This window comes from Eublepharis macularius, chromosome 4 (assembly GCF_028583425.1).
Source record: "Eublepharis macularius isolate TG4126 chromosome 4, MPM_Emac_v1.0, whole genome shotgun sequence".
In the NCBI taxonomy this organism is placed as follows: domain Eukaryota; kingdom Metazoa; phylum Chordata; class Lepidosauria; order Squamata; family Eublepharidae; genus Eublepharis; species Eublepharis macularius.
The window spans coordinates 61,907,851-61,923,834 of NC_072793.1; the positions used below are offsets into that span (position 1 = coordinate 61,907,851).

General features: G+C 41.4%; 1 protein-coding gene across 2 annotated transcripts; it reads left to right on the plus strand.

Moving 5' to 3' along the window:
- The first annotated feature begins 902 nt into the window (after window positions 1-902).
- On the plus strand, window positions 903-14,724 carry ATP6V0E1 (ATPase H+ transporting V0 subunit e1). 2 transcript variants are annotated; one of them, XM_054975159.1, is made up of 4 exons: window positions 903-1,071; window positions 4,049-4,096; window positions 12,130-12,247; window positions 14,365-14,724. In XM_054975159.1, the coding sequence occupies exons 1-3, from the start codon at window positions 968-970 to the stop codon at window positions 12,221-12,223; spliced, it is 246 nt and encodes an 81-aa protein (XP_054831134.1). In that variant the 5' UTR covers window positions 903-967; the 3' UTR covers window positions 12,224-12,247; window positions 14,365-14,724. The 2 variants fall into 2 exon arrangements, with proteins under 2 accessions (XP_054831134.1, XP_054831135.1); XM_054975160.1 differs by having other exon boundaries at window positions 12,130-12,243.
- Window positions 14,725-15,984: the final 1,260 nt, after the last annotated feature.

Genomic DNA, 15,984 nt, shown 5'->3' on the forward strand with positions numbered 1-15,984 from the left:
TTGGAGCATTAGCTTATACGCATTAGAAAACGGGGCAGATGCCTGTCTTGGATGCGCTCCTTTCTGTTTGCAATGAGTCTTGTTTCTGGAACATTCAAAACTCCATCAGGTTTTTAAGTGAGTAGGAAAGATTACTGGTGTGGAGGGCGGGGGGGGCGGGCATGACAAAACCTGCATGAGTTGGAAAAGCTGGTTAGAACTTTCTCTTCCTCCCCCATAATAAGAATTGGGGATGCTCTTGCAAGTTAATGAACAATAGATTCAGAACAGATAAAAGGAAGTACTTAATGGATTATTAAAATGTGGAATTGACTGGCACTGGACCTAGAGATAGCTATTAATATATATCAAGAGGAGAGAGAAATTCATGGGAAATGGGCCTATCAGCTACTAAGATGATGAAAGAGAACCTCCACAGTCAGAGATAGAATACGGATGGTGGGAGGTAACAAAAGGGGAAGGCCCTGGATTCTATGTTTTGTTTGTAGATCCTCCAGAGCCACTGGTTGGCTGCTGTCCGAACCACTGGTTTGCATCAGCAGCCGAAAAGGGTCCAGTTTTTCGTTCTTAGCAGTTCACTCGCCTGCGTATATAAATCAAGCCAAAGCCCTCGACACGAGAGAGATTCCTGATACGAGAGGAGGAGCACCTCTCTGCTTGTTGAAATGTACCTAAGTTTGCACTGGTGTAAAAGAAGGGCCCAAGGCGTTGCGCACAGATTAAAAGGCGACTGTACGCTGCACCAAACATTCCGGACGCATGCGCTCCCGGTCCCGTGCCTCGATCCGCCCCGGATTTTCTCGCCAACCGAGGAGTGGAAGGAAGGTTCCCCACTTCGCCCTTCCCATTCCTGTTCTGCGGGGACACTGATTGGGCGAGATTCCGAGGAGGGCGTGGCTTGAGGAGGCTCGGACTGGGAATCGGCCATTGTCGCGGTCGGAGCTGGGCGAGTAAGAAGGCGGCGGCCATGGCGTACGGCGGTCTGGCGGTGCCCATCACCGTCATGACTGTTTTCTGGGCAGTGGTCGGCGGGGTCCTCCCGTGGTTCGTGCCCAAAGGGCCTAATAGAGGGTAAGTGACGGGAGGAGAAACGGGGGTCGCCTCGTCTCTCGGAGGGGCGGTGAGGGCCCATCTCAGTCATGCCCTCCACGGAGCGGGCCTACTTGCCAGCGGCGGCGGCTCTCTGGGGTCCTGCTCCCTCGGCGGGAATCGTTCGTCTGGGCTTGACAACTGTCGAGAACGACCAGAAACAGTCTTTTGCTTAACGTTCGGCCGCTGCCGCCCGGCTGCCAGCCTTCCTCATTTGGGGACTGTGGGTCCCGCTTCATCTGTAGTTCTCTCTTCCCCTTTCCTGTGACAACGCTGCATCACTCCAACCCCCCGGGTCCGGGCCCTGCGCGCAAAGCATGAATGCAGAGTCATAATGCTAGGAGTTCTCCTAGGGAGAGCTTCCCGAGGATGTGCGCGTATCGTGTGCATTGCAGACTAGTTCGAATAGGCACTGCGTGCTAGTTAAGTGCATTGCGTATCAGGCGAGCAACTGCTAGGGCCGGGGCTCAGTGAACCGTGTGCCTCTAGTAGAGATGTTTAAGAGACTCCCGTGGGCGCAGCTTTGTAAGATCAGATGGAAGGCTGCCGTGTCAGAGTCTTGTGATAATTTGTCTCGCCTGTCTGCTCAGTGCGTAACCTTTTCCCTTCTAATCAGGAAGCTGTTAGATGGATACTTCAGACGGGCTTGTAATTGTAGACCACCGGATTCTCCGCTGTCTCTTAGTAGTAGTATCTGTGGTCTTCTGTGTGAAAATTTTCTATCTAGATCACCCTGCTGTCCTCTTCATAGTGTTGTCCTCACAGATCCTTTTTCATTATGTGTTTCTAATCCTGGTGCTGAACGTTAAGGTGACTGCTAGTGGTATCTGTTCTGACCTTTCTGTCCTAAGTATACAGAACCTCCTTTCACTGTAAAATATTAGAAGTCATTTCAATATAACTTAAAATGAATGATTTACTTACTTCCTTTGTACAGGATCCAGTTGCCCTGTTGATCAATGTTTTGTATATTCCCTATGTCACTAAAATGATTATCTTCAAAATTGCAGTGTCTTACCCTTTGTCTTGAGTCTTTCAAATGCTGGAGAGCTGTTAAGTGCACAATTAAATTGTATCTGAATCCATGTAAGAGTTAATTACTACCAGGGTGACTTAACAAAGTAGGACAGAACATTTATATTTCAAAAACTGGGCATGACTTGTAGCAATAATCTTAAAATTAATTTTCAGAACTGAAAGTCAGTATGAAAAGATGCCTGATTATAAAATTGACTGTATGACCCACACTTCTGGGGTTGGACTAGATGACCCCAGAGGTCCCTTCCAACCCTATGATTCTATGATTCTGAGACCACTTTTCCGTTTAGTGTTGTTAGTTTCATTGAAAAAACTTTTTTACATACTGAAAAGCTGAGAAAGGTTATTCACTTGCATGTGCCTTCATTTTCCCCTTTGAAGTTGTAGTTCAATCCTACAACCTTGTGAAGCTGTACTGATTGCAACTCAGTTCAGTAGTTCATAATAGAATGCTTATGTGCCATGGCAGATTACCTTTCTGAGACGGAGAAGGAGACCCAGGTTAACAATTCATATATTTTGTTTAGGGTGTAGTCGGTCTTTGCCTGGAAAATCTTTTACCCTCACAATGTCCAGTGTTGAGTTATGACATGGCAGCTGCATGGACTCCACAGACTAGAGGGGGAAGTCTTATGATTCCAGGCTGTACATTACTGCCTGCTCTTATAAATCACCCCACCTGAATAAAGTGTTGTAAGTTAGGTTTTCACAAATAATACCTTTGCAGTTTGCAAAGTTGCTTTTTCAGGCCTTACAAATAGTGAGTGGGGGTAATAGTGCAATAGCTTTTGAATTCAGTGTGCTAGCAAAGGAGAAAGAAAATCAGAATTATTTACCTGGTCAACTTAATTTTGTGTCCTCTATAAATTTAAGTGTATTGGTATAATTGTACTTATTCTGAGCAATTTATTCTCTTCTAGCCAGGGAAGAACAGTGTGTTAATACTCTGATTTGCCTGTTGGAACTCCTTATAAGACCTTATTTTAGCTCCGGAAAGTTCATCAAATATGGTTAACTTGTGTTTCTGCAGGTCAGAGGTGGTGATACAACTGTTCCCCCATCCCCAAAGTAAAAGTTGATCCTACAGTGCAAAGTACTCTCAGCCCAGTACCAAATTCCCTGTTTCAGTGGTATGATCATGGGATATGCAGAGCTCTAGAAGAAGTTACAGTTGTTGCTTAAGAAACCGTGGTTGTGAGGAGTGATGGGGAGAGTTTCATTTATTGCAAAGATAGTATTGTGGTGCCCAAGAAACAGAGCAGTGAACTAGGACTTCCCCTGTTTAAACATGGTCTCTCCCATAAGTTCACTAGGTGACTTGAGGCCAACTATTTTTCAGCTTCAGTCTCTTATATCAAACATGGAGGTAGATCCAGAGGAGTTAGCCATGTTAGTCTGTAGTCACAAAATAGTAAGGAGTCCAGTAGCACTTTTAAGACTAACCAACTTATTTGTAGCATAAGCTTTTGAGAACCACAGTTCTGACGAAAGCTTATGACGAAGAGAACTGTGGTTTTTGAAAGCTTATTCTACAAACATGGAGGTAATACTACTGAACAACCTTACAGTGGTCATTAGGGTTACTGAGAATGTGTTTGATTGTGCAGAAGTGATATATAAATGCTGTTTAACATATAGAATCATAGAGTTGGAAGGGGATTTACAGGCCATCTGGTCCAACGCCCTGCCCAATGCAGGAACAGCCTATAGCATCCCCAACAAGTATTTGTCCAGCTGCTCCTTGAAGACTGCCAATGAGGGGGAACCCACCACATCCCTAGGCAGCTGATTCCACTGCTGTTGGATAATCCTCAATCTGCACCTGACAGAGATTAAGAAATCTTTTTTTTCTGCTGCCTAATGCTAATCTTTAAATGTTTCTTCTGTTTTTCCAATGCTTTCTCCTTGCTTTCTCCTATAGTGTTATCAACACAATGCTGGTGACATGCTCTGTTTGCTGCTACCTCTTGTAAGTATCAACATTTCTCCTTTCAATTGAGACATAGCCAGGACTGTGATGTTACAGAGCTAGAATTGTTCAGGCATATGCTTGGTGAAAATCAATGTTGTTCCTAAGTCACAGTATCATAATGGAGGGGAACAACATACGTGTGTATCTGCAATGATGCGTAACCGACTGTGTCTTCTGATACTCTTGTTTCTTGCAGTAATTGGGTTGGCTCCTGCAATCCATTGGTGGAAGGTGCTCACAGTCATTGATCTTTCCAATTTTCCCTTCCCCCTGCAGTCCTTTCTGAACCAAGATAGTGGGTAAGGAGGCTGCACTATATGTGGCGGGGGAGGGATCGCTCCTTCCTGCCTCTTCCATAAGCACAGCTCCACTGACAGAATAGAAAGAAGAATGATGTCATCCCTTCTCCACCTCCACTGTAAATCTCTTGATCTACGTGGCTCCATGTGGTTCCTGCAACCCTGGAAATAAACTTTCCCAGGGTCAGGAAGGAATGCTTGGGGAAGGGAAAGCTGGAAAGAGCTGTAATCCTTGTGCTGGATCCTAACTTGTGTTCCTACCTTGCTTCTGATTGCTTCAGGTTGTTCTATTTAAAGGTTTGTTCAGAAGAATTGATTGTGTTTGTCTATCATAATGCTGTAATTTACATCTATGCCTCTTTCTGACATTTTGTGGTATCAAGTACTTTGCAACTGATGGGTGCATTTCTAATTGGTTGTATTATCTTTCAAATTTCTCTGAAGAGCTTCCTGGTTTTTTTCTGGGAACAATTGCTGTCTTTTCAGGTTCCCATTCTCCTTCTTTAGAATTGAATCTTTCAGATTATTGCATGTACTTGTAGAAAATTATTAGATGACATATAATAATAAATTTCAAAATATAGCAAGACTTCTGGTCCAGTTTTGCCAGCTGTCAGGCTTCTAGTTCATTAATGCAGCTCACTTAGTCAGATTGAACTTTATCCTAGCATTTACGAGCTACAAAACTGGAATTGCATTTTGCATCTAATTCTCAATTCCCATTTTGTGGATTCTGAAAAACAGAGTTTAGACCATGGACAGACAAGACAGCTTTCTACAAACCTAAGAAAAGTCCCAGGTTTGCAGAAAAATATTGAAATCTTTTTTTTAAAAAAAAAATGATAGAAGCAGAACCTGTTTAGGAAACAAATGACCTCTTTGCCCATTGCTTGGCAAAACTAACATTAATGGCAACATTCAAGCCTTGGTTTTTGTTAGTAAAAGGCAGGGGAAGAGAGCAGGGTCCTTTCCAGAGCTGTTTCTGCCTTGGAGGGCAGACATATTGGGGCCAGGCATACCAGCAACCACTAGGCAACATGCTACCATGCAATTTCCATGACTCACCCAGGACTGGCTGCTTGCTACTTTTCACCTAGGATATGGGAGACCCAGGTTCAAATGCCCCCACTCTGCCATGGAAGCTCACTGAATGATCTTGAGCCAGTCACATACACTCAGCCTAACCTACTTTATAGGATTGTTGTGAAGATAAAATGGAGGAGAATGATATCAGCTAGTTTGGGTCCCCATTGTGGAGAAAAGTAGGGTATAAATGAAGTAAATAAATAATAAATATAGCTGAATATAGGGAGAAGGTAAAAGGTAGGCTTGTTGGTGGATCGGAAGAAGAGAGGGAAGTAATGAAAATATTACTTGCTGTTGACCTCACTTTTGTGGGAGGGGGGCTCGAGATACAACAGTCTGTCTTTAAAATAAACTTAAAAGTCTTATTTTTCCAAAATTATCTTGTTGAAGTTTTTCCTTAACAGGATATTGGGGATGCTAGGAAGATGGAAATAATGTGTGTGGAGGGGGTTGTATAGGGGAAAGTGAAATGCTCTCTCACAAGTGCTTTCATGTAGCACCCCACAGTGGGCCTGGTGGCTGGTGCCATACAGCTAATCCAGAGTTTTTTCCAGCTGCCATGGGGAGGGATGGGGGGTGGGAATCTGAAAAGGGTGAGGCAGATAAAGGTAAGATGACTGGTGGCTGGGAAGGAGAGGAGGAGGAGGAGGCAGCAGGAAAAGGGGAGAGGCTATGGGGGCTTTCAGGAAAGTTAAAGAGGAAATAATGGGGGAGAGATCCTTCTCCCACAGATCCTTGCAGGTCCCCTGCTTGTATTATCAATTTTCCTTCATTGTTGCCTACATAAAACTTAGCTTTGAGCATAGTTCATAGTTAACATGTTCAAACAAGAACTGGCTTGCTATAATCTGGATTAGCCTAGGGCTGGGGCCTCTCTGTTTTGATTTTGTGCTAGGAACAAACAAGTTTCATGCAAGGACATCTAGCTTGTTTATGGTTCAACACACCAAGTCCTGAATGTGACCTGGAAGACTTTTAAAATACACTAAACCAGGAAGTCTGCCTTGCAGTTTGCTTTTATTTAAAGTACAAATATATGTATGTAAATAGTGAGTGTTTTTACACTTTAAGATTCCTGTTGGATATTTTCTTTCTCTATCCAAGTAGTGAGACTTGGAGCGTTTGTCTTCCCAAATTTCTTACATTAAAATACCTGATAAATAGTCATTACTTGAACTGTTTATAGGCCCATGGAGACATATGTTAGTAAAGAAGGAGTTGCAATAAAGAGGAATACTGAAGTGTGCAGATCACTGAGTCCCTGTCTAGGGAAAGCTTCTCATCTTGTGAATAGCTACAGGTTGGTTTTCCAGACTGAGTGTGAAACCGTAGTGTGGACTAGCTACTGTGGAGGAGAGGATGTCTACAGAAGTCCAGCTGTACTTCCAACCAAAGCATTAGATCTAAGTGTGTCATGAATGAGGCTTTCTGTTGAAAATGGTCAGAGCCAGCTGAGTATAGAGTGACAAGACTGGCTTTGATCTAGGCTGGCATTTCCACAGGCACTTAGGTTTCTGCTCATGCGGCATGACTTCCTTGCTTCCCATTGTGGCCCTAAATCATGTCCCTGGATCCAAACCTGTATCGTGCAGTATATGCAAAATCTTACAATTGAATGTATCCATAGCTCAGTTCTAGTAGAGAGCACTCAAGGGTCCCCTTCAGTGAATATGCCACTTAAAGGGTGCAGCTGATCTGCCCTCTTAGCTATCCAAAGACTAAATGCTATGCTTCCCCTCTTCATCAGTCACTCTGATCTATGTGCATAAATGTCTAGACAACAAATCAATTTCTGTATCTAACTTGGCCATATAGTTCCACATATAACTAAATCTTGGATTTAAAGCATCACTGAACTGTTCGTGTGAATACTTTGTTGGCCTAAGTGCTTTAATTCAGTCGTAAATCTTTATTGTTGTGTGGCATTCTGCTCCCATTATGAGACCTGTATTATGCTACTGAAGTGTTCCAAAAGATTTTTGTTGTCATCAAAGGCTCCTGGCTTAGTTCTCTCAGTTTAACCAGCAGTACAGGAAAGATTAATTATATTTGGTAAAATGATAGAATAATCTGCATGTGGGTGTGGCTGTGAGGCAAAAAGGGATCTTTTATACTAGATAGATGTTTTACTTAAACAGTGTATTTAGAAGTACACATTAGGCTTGCCAGCCTCCAGGTGATAACTGGAGATCTCCTGGAATAACAACTGTTTTCCAGGCAACAGAGATCAGTTTCCCTGGAGAAAATGGCTGGTTTGAAGGGTGAACTCTGTGGAATTATACCCCACGGAGGCCCCTCCCCAAACCCTACCCTCTTCAGGCCCTGCCCCCCAAATCTCCAGGAATTTCCCAACCTGGTCGTGGCAACCCTAGTACACATGCATAATGGTTTCAGGATAGTTCCCAAACTGTAATGGTTTCATTAAGACCGCTAGATTCCTAGTTGCAAGATAGATACAGGTTTTGTATTTTCTAAACAGACCTAGTTGTGAAGACTGAATGCCCTCAGATTCCACGTAGGCTAATACTGTCCACAAGAAAGAATACAGACTTTTCTTAGACTACAGCACCATACTACCTTGGTCTCTCAGCCTCTCTCTGAACTCTTCCTCAGAACCAGTCTCTTAAAACTTCAGTTCACTTTGCCCCCTAGGTTACAACCCCCATCCAATCATCACTTACACTCACCTGTTGGGCTCTGCTCTTTCTTCTCTTAGAGGTTTGCGTTTTAAACCATAGTAAACATACATTCAAAACACCACATTAAGTAGCAGAAATAAAATGCACAAAAATATTTACATGGCAAAACATTATAATCGTGAATTAGCTCTAGTCTGGCCTATTGATTATATTGTTTAAATGTATGGCTTGTAGCACGTAATGATAGAGGGATGACAAGACTCAGTACAATAGCATGAAGGAGTCAGTGTTCTTGAGAGCTTTTAAATATCTTGGCTTTTCTTACTCAACTTCACCCTTTTTCATGAATAGTCAGTTTGAGGAAGCAGCAGCAGTATAGCCCTATAGTGGTTCTCCCAACTGCTCTTCAAAATTACATATCTCATCTTTTACTTGGCTGTAACCATTTTAGAAGAACCACCACAGGTGGACCAGTGATAGGAAAATCTAATTTTTTCCTGTATAGATTCTGTTCGATGGACATCCACCGAGGCTTTCAGCTTTCTGTTTCAGATGAGTAAGTGTTAGTCCTTATTGTAAGACACATTTAGAATGCAGTCATAATCTGCATAGATTCCACACGTGTGTATTTGATATAATTGTGTTTAATAATAAGCCTTTCATCTCCATCCTGATCTAAATAATTGTATTTATTTATTGTAATATTATTTGCTGCAGGTAGGAAATGTAGTGTCAAAATAGCAATGAGTAGTTTAAACTACATTGTTTAGAACCCTGGAAATAATACAGAGGTAGGTTTTGTATTCTGTATTCAGGACATGCTTTAACCATATTTCACCACAGTTCTGTGTCTGAAGGAATGGTTAAAAGCCTATGAGCACATTGGTGCAAGGAACTCTTTACAGATACATGTTAATTATTTTTCTGTTTCTGAACATTATTTTTTTTTAAAGCTGCAAATAGTCTGTTCAAAAAGTGATTGAGTCTCAATGTGAAAGGACCTGTCATACAGTCTGGTCATCTTAGGGGCTGTTATATGTGTTGAGTGCCAGCAACTAGAGAAATTATGAGCATAATACTGGAAGATGCTGTGGTGAATCTGCAGGAAGAGAGATGATGACTGATTGCCTGAAACTGGCCCGTACTTGCAATTCAAAGTTTAGGGGTTTATGGTTTAGGGGAAGCCTCAGTGAAAAGGCTTGGGAAGAAGATAGTTCTAATTTATCTTGGGAGTGGCCTTACTTTAATGTAATGATACTCAGAGGTTTGAGAGCCTCATGTGGCTCTCTGCCATTCCACCTGAGGCCCTTCTGAACATAGTTCCCTGTGGCACCTGCTACATGTTCCAGGAAACATCTTTAGGAACTGGACTGATTTAATTATTAATGTGGTTCTGAGATAAAAATGTTTTATTTTTCCAACACAGTACAACTTGCCCATGATGATTACATCGAGTTTGTGCAGAGGTAGGAGTTCTCCATTTGAGGCTGGGTCAGCATAGGCAGCTGAATAAGGAGGTGGTATGGGACAAATCGCTGTTGAATGCTGCTAGCCCATAACTTCGAGTAGTGGGAAAAGACAAACCTGGATTCTCAGAGATACTCTGGTAATTAAAGGGTTATAGATCAGGGCATGCAGTAGTGATATGGCTCTTTCGGTCAATGAGAATTGCAAATGTGTCTCGTCACAATCTGCAGAGTGAATACCAGTGCTTAATGTGGGGAGTGGGGAGAGAGCACCATAGTTAATCTGGAAACAGGATAACCTATCCTTGAAGAATAGAGTTGGCTGCATATTAATACTGCATATTAATACTGTGTTGTTAGAAGGAACCAAAGGGCCTTCGGTAATCCCTGCTGCATCATCATCTCCAGTTGTATAGCTTCTCCGGTTTTTCAAAATTTCTGCTTTACATACATTCATATCTCCCCTAGAAACCCTGAATGTCACACATTACACACTCATGTGTTTGTAACAGGCTGGGACTGTTGAACTTTGTCCTCATCCCGTGTAAATTCAGTGTGTGCCGTGTAATGCAACCAAACCTCCTGGATGTTGCCTATTGCAACTTAGTGTTTCTGACAGTACAGAAACTGTTGGAAAGCCACTGGTCTATAGGAACCCATACATGTATACCACAGCCTGGAGCACATGCCTCAGGTAGTGGTACTGACCAAGCAAATGCCACAACACTCTTTGGCTTATGGGAAGACAAACACTGTCTAATCAGGGTACCCCAAATATAGCAATTGGGCTCCAAGCATGAGTTAAATATGCACAAAGAGCCATTCTAAGGTAAATGTTACTGGGATTCAAGAACATGCCACCTAGCTCTGGTTCTGTTGAAAAGGCTAGTTTTCTCTGAGAATTCTAGAAGCTATTAGTATTTGCACTTACTTTATGCAAGCTAATATCTCTTATCTAAAATTAAAAAGCAAAAGAAAGTCAGACCAATCAAATCTAAAGAGGACTAATCCTGTATCTCTTGTCTGTGGCTGCTGTAGCTGGCTGTTTAGCTGACCTGTGTTTTCATTCTCTGCTCCAAGCATCCCGGTTTGTGTGGAATTTTCCATGACTGACTAGGCAGTCTGCGTTCGTAGCAGCTCCCATTACAAAGCTGCTTTGCTCTTTCTCCTTCCAAAGTATTCTAGAAATAGCAGTTAGATGTGCCTGTGTTCACAAAATGTTGTGTATAATGAACATTTCACTCAGCTGTAACTCTGTACAAATTCAAAGGGATTCTTAAATTCTTCTTGTATTTACATTTGTTAACAAACCAAATATGTTATACAAATGTGTTTCCATTTCCTGGTTTTCCCCACACTGCACAATTTGTCTTGTTCTAGCTGTAGATTCTTCTGGATTAGTGCATATTGCATTGAGACAAGCAGGGCTTTTTTTCAGCTGGAACGTGGTGGAACGGAGTTCCAGAACCTCTTGAGAATGGTCACATGGCTGATGGCCCCGTCCCCTGATCTCCAGACAGAGGGGAGTTTAGATTGCCCTCCGTGCCGCTGGAGCAGCGCAGAGGGCAATCTAAACTCTGTCTGGAGATCAGGGGCCGGGGCCACCAGCCATATGACCATTTTTCGCTGAGGGCAACCCACTGAGTTCCACCACCTCTTTTCCCAGAAAAGAAGCCCTGGAGACAAGTGAAGGCATGTTTGTAAGATGGATGTTGTTAGTGGCTTTTTACTATGGTGGAGGTATGGCTCGGTAGAGCTTCTGCCTCACTAGTGGAAGGTCCCAGGTTTAATCCCTGGCATATCCAGTTAAAACAATAGATTGATAGACCTCTACTTGAAACTGTAGAGAGCTAGTACCAGACTGACCTTGATAGATCAGTGGTCTACTTCAGCTTCATGTGTACACAGGGGTCTGTGAAAGATAAGTATTCAATACATTTAAGCTTTTTGTGTATTAGATTACTAGATGACAATGTTTTTTCTCCTAGTGATTCTATTTTGTACTAAGGTATGAAACAACTAGCATATTTAGATTAGAAAATTTAGATTAGAAAATTCATACATTCATACATACTCAAAACAAGATACCATAACCCTGCAGGAACTAAAACATGGGGGAAAACGAGTTACGGTTGAAATTAATAAGGCTATAAAGGCATGCATAGTGACTTCATTGCTATGCTGCCTTTTTGAATGATTGTTAATGTTAAAAAGAAATGTTCATGTTGATCTTGGACTTCTCATTGAATGCAAGTCCGGGAGCATATTTTTAAAAAGCTAAATAGAAGATCTGTTGTCAGCCTGAAACATGAGAATCATCTGAAATAAATTGGGGCAGTTTTTATTCAGCTGTGCCTTGCACTTTGGTAGATTGCTGGAAAAGTCTGAGCACCTCTGCTTCTTGTGGAAACTTAATTCTGAAAGCATTTTGTTTGGACAACAAGCTTTATTCAGTTGTAATCATTCAGTCTCTTCCTTCAATCTTTTGTAGCATCCTAGCTATGAATTTATTCCTTTAATAATGTGTACTTATCTTGCAGTTGGCTGATTGCAATCCTGGCTCAACTCAACCCCCTTTTTGGACCACAGCTATCGCGGAACGTGATCTGGTATCTTAACCTTCACTGGCATTGAGGATATCCACTTCTTCCACAGTGGGTAAATATTCTTGACTTCTGAGGATTTCTTAAATCATGTATAATGTATTGGCAGCTCAAAGCAATAGCACTTTTAGTTCAGGATGTCTAATTCACAAGATGATTTTAGATCTTTTCGTTGCAATAAACTGCAACAATAAAACTTATGCGGACTTTGCTTTAAGCCTCATTTTATCCTGCTTTGATGTGCTTGGTAACCCTCCCAGAGTTGATTATTGCAATTGCTGAGCATTTACATAAGAGGTTGACTAATTTTAGGTATATTCAAAGAATTTGGAAAGTTGTGATCAGTGGCCTCGAGAGCATGAGGAGAATAGATCTGCAAGAGAAAGGAGATACCAATGGCCAAAGGTGAAATTAATACATCCTTTCAGTTAGCATTTCTCAAAACTGAGTATCTTGAACCCAAGGATTCTGCTTATGCTGCATTATTATGTCATATTCTGTCTGTGAGCACAGTCCATATAATGCAGATTTTTCAGAGCTTCTAAGCATTTGATCTTGATATTAATCTTTCCTTATCAACCTTCTGTCCCTTTTTTACTTAAAGAAGAACTGATAGTGTGCTTGCAGGTTATACATACCTACCAGTAACATGGTCCATCTTGTTTAGGGGACCGTTGAAGAGCTCTAAGCTTCAAATTAGCATAGGAAACCTGATGAGAGGGCTGAGATATTTGAAGTATGGGGCTTATTACAAGTAAAAAACTGGCATCCTTTTGTCTAGAAAAATAGATAGTCACTTCTTTGCTTGCTTGAAGTGAGCTGCAATTATTCCAGAGCAAGAAGACAGTGACACTGACTGAATCTTCCATCTGTGTGTGTGTGTATGTTAAATGCCAGCAAGTCGCTTCCCACTTATGGCAATCCTATGAATGAAAGACCTCCAGAATGTTCTATCATTAACAGTCTTTCTTAAATCTTGCAGACTGGAAGACGTGGCTTCCTTTATTGAGTCAAGCCATCTCATTTTGGGTCTTCCTCTTTTGCTACTGCCTTCCACTTTCCCTAAAATTATTGACTTTTTCAGAGAGTCTTGTCTTCTCATGATGTGACTGAAGTACAATAGCCTCATTTTTTAGGGAGAATTCAGGCTTGATTTGATCTAAACCCCATTTATTTGTCTTTTTAGCTATCCATGATATTTGTATCTTCCATTTAGATGTTGTCATACTCTTTCCTGGAGTACCAATAACCATGTCTCTTACTAATTAAGACTATAGTTTATATTGCCAACATTTCCTGTTGGACAAGATAGGGATGCAAATTGCAAGAAATACACCGAATAAGAATATATACTCGTTCATATCTAGCACAGTATCCGGACATTGCTGGAAGGGGGAGCATGTTACAACTAAGGCGCAGCAAAGAAATGTCAATGTGTTGGGCTCAAAACCAAGACGCTTAAAGGCAAACAATTTCAGCAGTGGCTGACATCATGAAGTTGATTTCTGTATTGATGATTAATAATTCAGAAAGGCTCTCCCTGTCCCATCTCGTAACTGATTTCTCCTCGACTGTGACGTCTATTTTAAAATGGTGAATCGCCTTTATACAATGACTTGTATGGTTTAATTGCTTACTGTTAAGCTTCCTTGTTTCCAAGGTGTAGGTGCATTTTAAGTGTGGAAGGCAGCAGTACTTCTGCCTTTGCTACAAAGGGAGGCTTCAAGGGCAACAAAGCAATGAGCTTGGCTGAATTTGTTACAGCACTTCCTGCCAAGAAACATCCTTGACTTGGAAGTGGAAGGGCTGGTATGTCTTTAACAAACCAGGAGACTAGAGCTTAGTTAAGGAGACAGTGTCTTAGCACTCTTAGTTTAAAGTGATATTCTGGCACTAGGTACTCAGTTTCCACTATGCCCTAACTTTTTTGTAAAAACGCCAATGGACTCTCATTGACTGTTTTGTATTGCTATATAGCAGCATTATTGCCAATTGACCAGGGTTTAGGGAACAGTGTAGAAAGCTGAGCTTGTTAAATATAAAGCTTTATCTAGAACATCTGTGATGCTTTGCATGTGTTTCCCCCCCCCCCCGCCCCCGAATTTAACTAGAATTGATAGCTAAATAACTGGATTTCGTCTGAAAGAGACTAAACTGCTTTTTACTTTGCAGGCTATGAAAAGACTCTCTGTAAAGCTCCATTGATCCAAAGGTGCCTTTAACAGACACAGAACCATCCAGGACTACTTTAATGCCTTATTACTTGATCTGTTAAGAAAAAATTGCTTAAAACACTTCCTGGTTTTTTTATACCTCTGAAAGTGCCTGTCTCTCCTTTTCTTCCTGCCATGAGGGCAGCTGGAATGGAGCACTGTCTCACTCGGAATGTGGCTTGTCTTCCAGTCTTGGGATTGTCTGCTGAATAATTTTATGAGCATAGACTGTTGTGTATCTTAAAATATTCATGGCTGCCTATGAAGATGAGAGATTGTATCTCAAATCTGGAATAAAGTTTTTTTTTCCTTATTGTCACCTGGCTTTCTTTAATCTTTTATAAATAGTCTGAAAACTTGTTGCTATTTTTCGGGAAGGATAAACTTTTAAAATAGCACTGGCTTATCCACTGGAATGGGATAATGAAATCCTCGAGTTATATTCCAAGAAGTGAGAGACAAGTATATGATGATCTGTTGAGCTGGAAGAAGACACTGGATCCTAGTCTCAATTTTAACTGTTTGGCCTAGCTGTCAAGTGGCCTTTGTGGGTTACTTACTGGTCTACCCTTTAGTGGGCTAAGTTCCTTCAGTCCTGACTTTTGCAGTGATTGCTCAAGAGTTGGCTTGAAGGGAAACTTTGAGCCTGCACCCTAACTTCTGGTTGACTTAGGAAAGGACATGCCAGGTTGCTGGGAAGTTCATAAATATGTTAGCATGGGCTGCAGTTCTGTACCAAGCCTCTGATATCAAGGACAGGCTCTGTTATGCTGTGTCAAGATGTTCTAACTTAGACCCATTCCCAGGAAGGAGAATGTAGAGGCTGTAAGTAAAAATTAGCTGGCAAAAATAATGGTTTTATTTTTTTCTAAGTGTTCTGCCTTATTTCTGCTTGTCAGCTTGTTCCCAAGTATCTGTGTTTTCTAGGATATATATTTATTAATGAAACATACTAAACGTTCTTACACCCAAGATCTTTGGGGGTATGTGTTTCTGAAGACTGCTAGCAAAGAATCTCATCCATGTTTTGCCTCATGCTCAGCTTCATTAAAAAGAGGAACCAGGAGTGACATATACTTTTATCACTTTTATATTCAGACTAGAACTTTCATGAAATAATGCACGTGAATGGATATAATGTGCTAATCAGCTTGTTCCTAAGATACATAGACAATGAAAACATAAGGTTACAAAGGGCCATTCCTGCTGGGAATTTATACCTTGACTCCTAAAATGATCATAAAAGTGCCTTTGTGCAGAAATGGAAGTTCTGTTCTTTCTGTTTACAGTTGTGAACAGAATTCAAAGGTAAATGCATGTTCATTACTTGATGACATGCATTGATGGGGTGAACAGACCGCTAAAAAGTATTGATTGAGGTAATACAAAAGTTCTGTTCAGGATGTTGGATTGTTAAAGGCTCATTCAGGCTTGCAAGTCACCAAGCAACTCATCTGCATATGATTTTACCTTTGAATTGCTATGAGGTCCCATTTTCCCTGTTACGTTTCCAGAAAAAAATAATAGCCCTGTCACAGGTTGAAAGCGAACATGTTTATTGTGGTATTAATGAACCAGG

What these genes read in the sequence shown, in the direction of transcription:
- ATP6V0E1 (XM_054975159.1), top strand. Translation starts at nt 968, where the DNA reads ATGGCGTACGGCGGTCTGGCGGTGCCCATCACCGTCATGACTGTTTTC. An exon ending in CCCAAAGGGCCTAATAGAGG is followed by an intron (nt 1,072 to 4,048) that starts GTAAGTGACGGG and finishes TTTCTCCTATAG; the next exon opens with TGTTATCAACACAATGCTGG. An exon ending in TCTGTTTGCTGCTACCTCTT is followed by an intron (nt 4,097 to 12,129) that starts GTAAGTATCAAC and finishes CTTATCTTGCAG; the next exon opens with TTGGCTGATTGCAATCCTGG.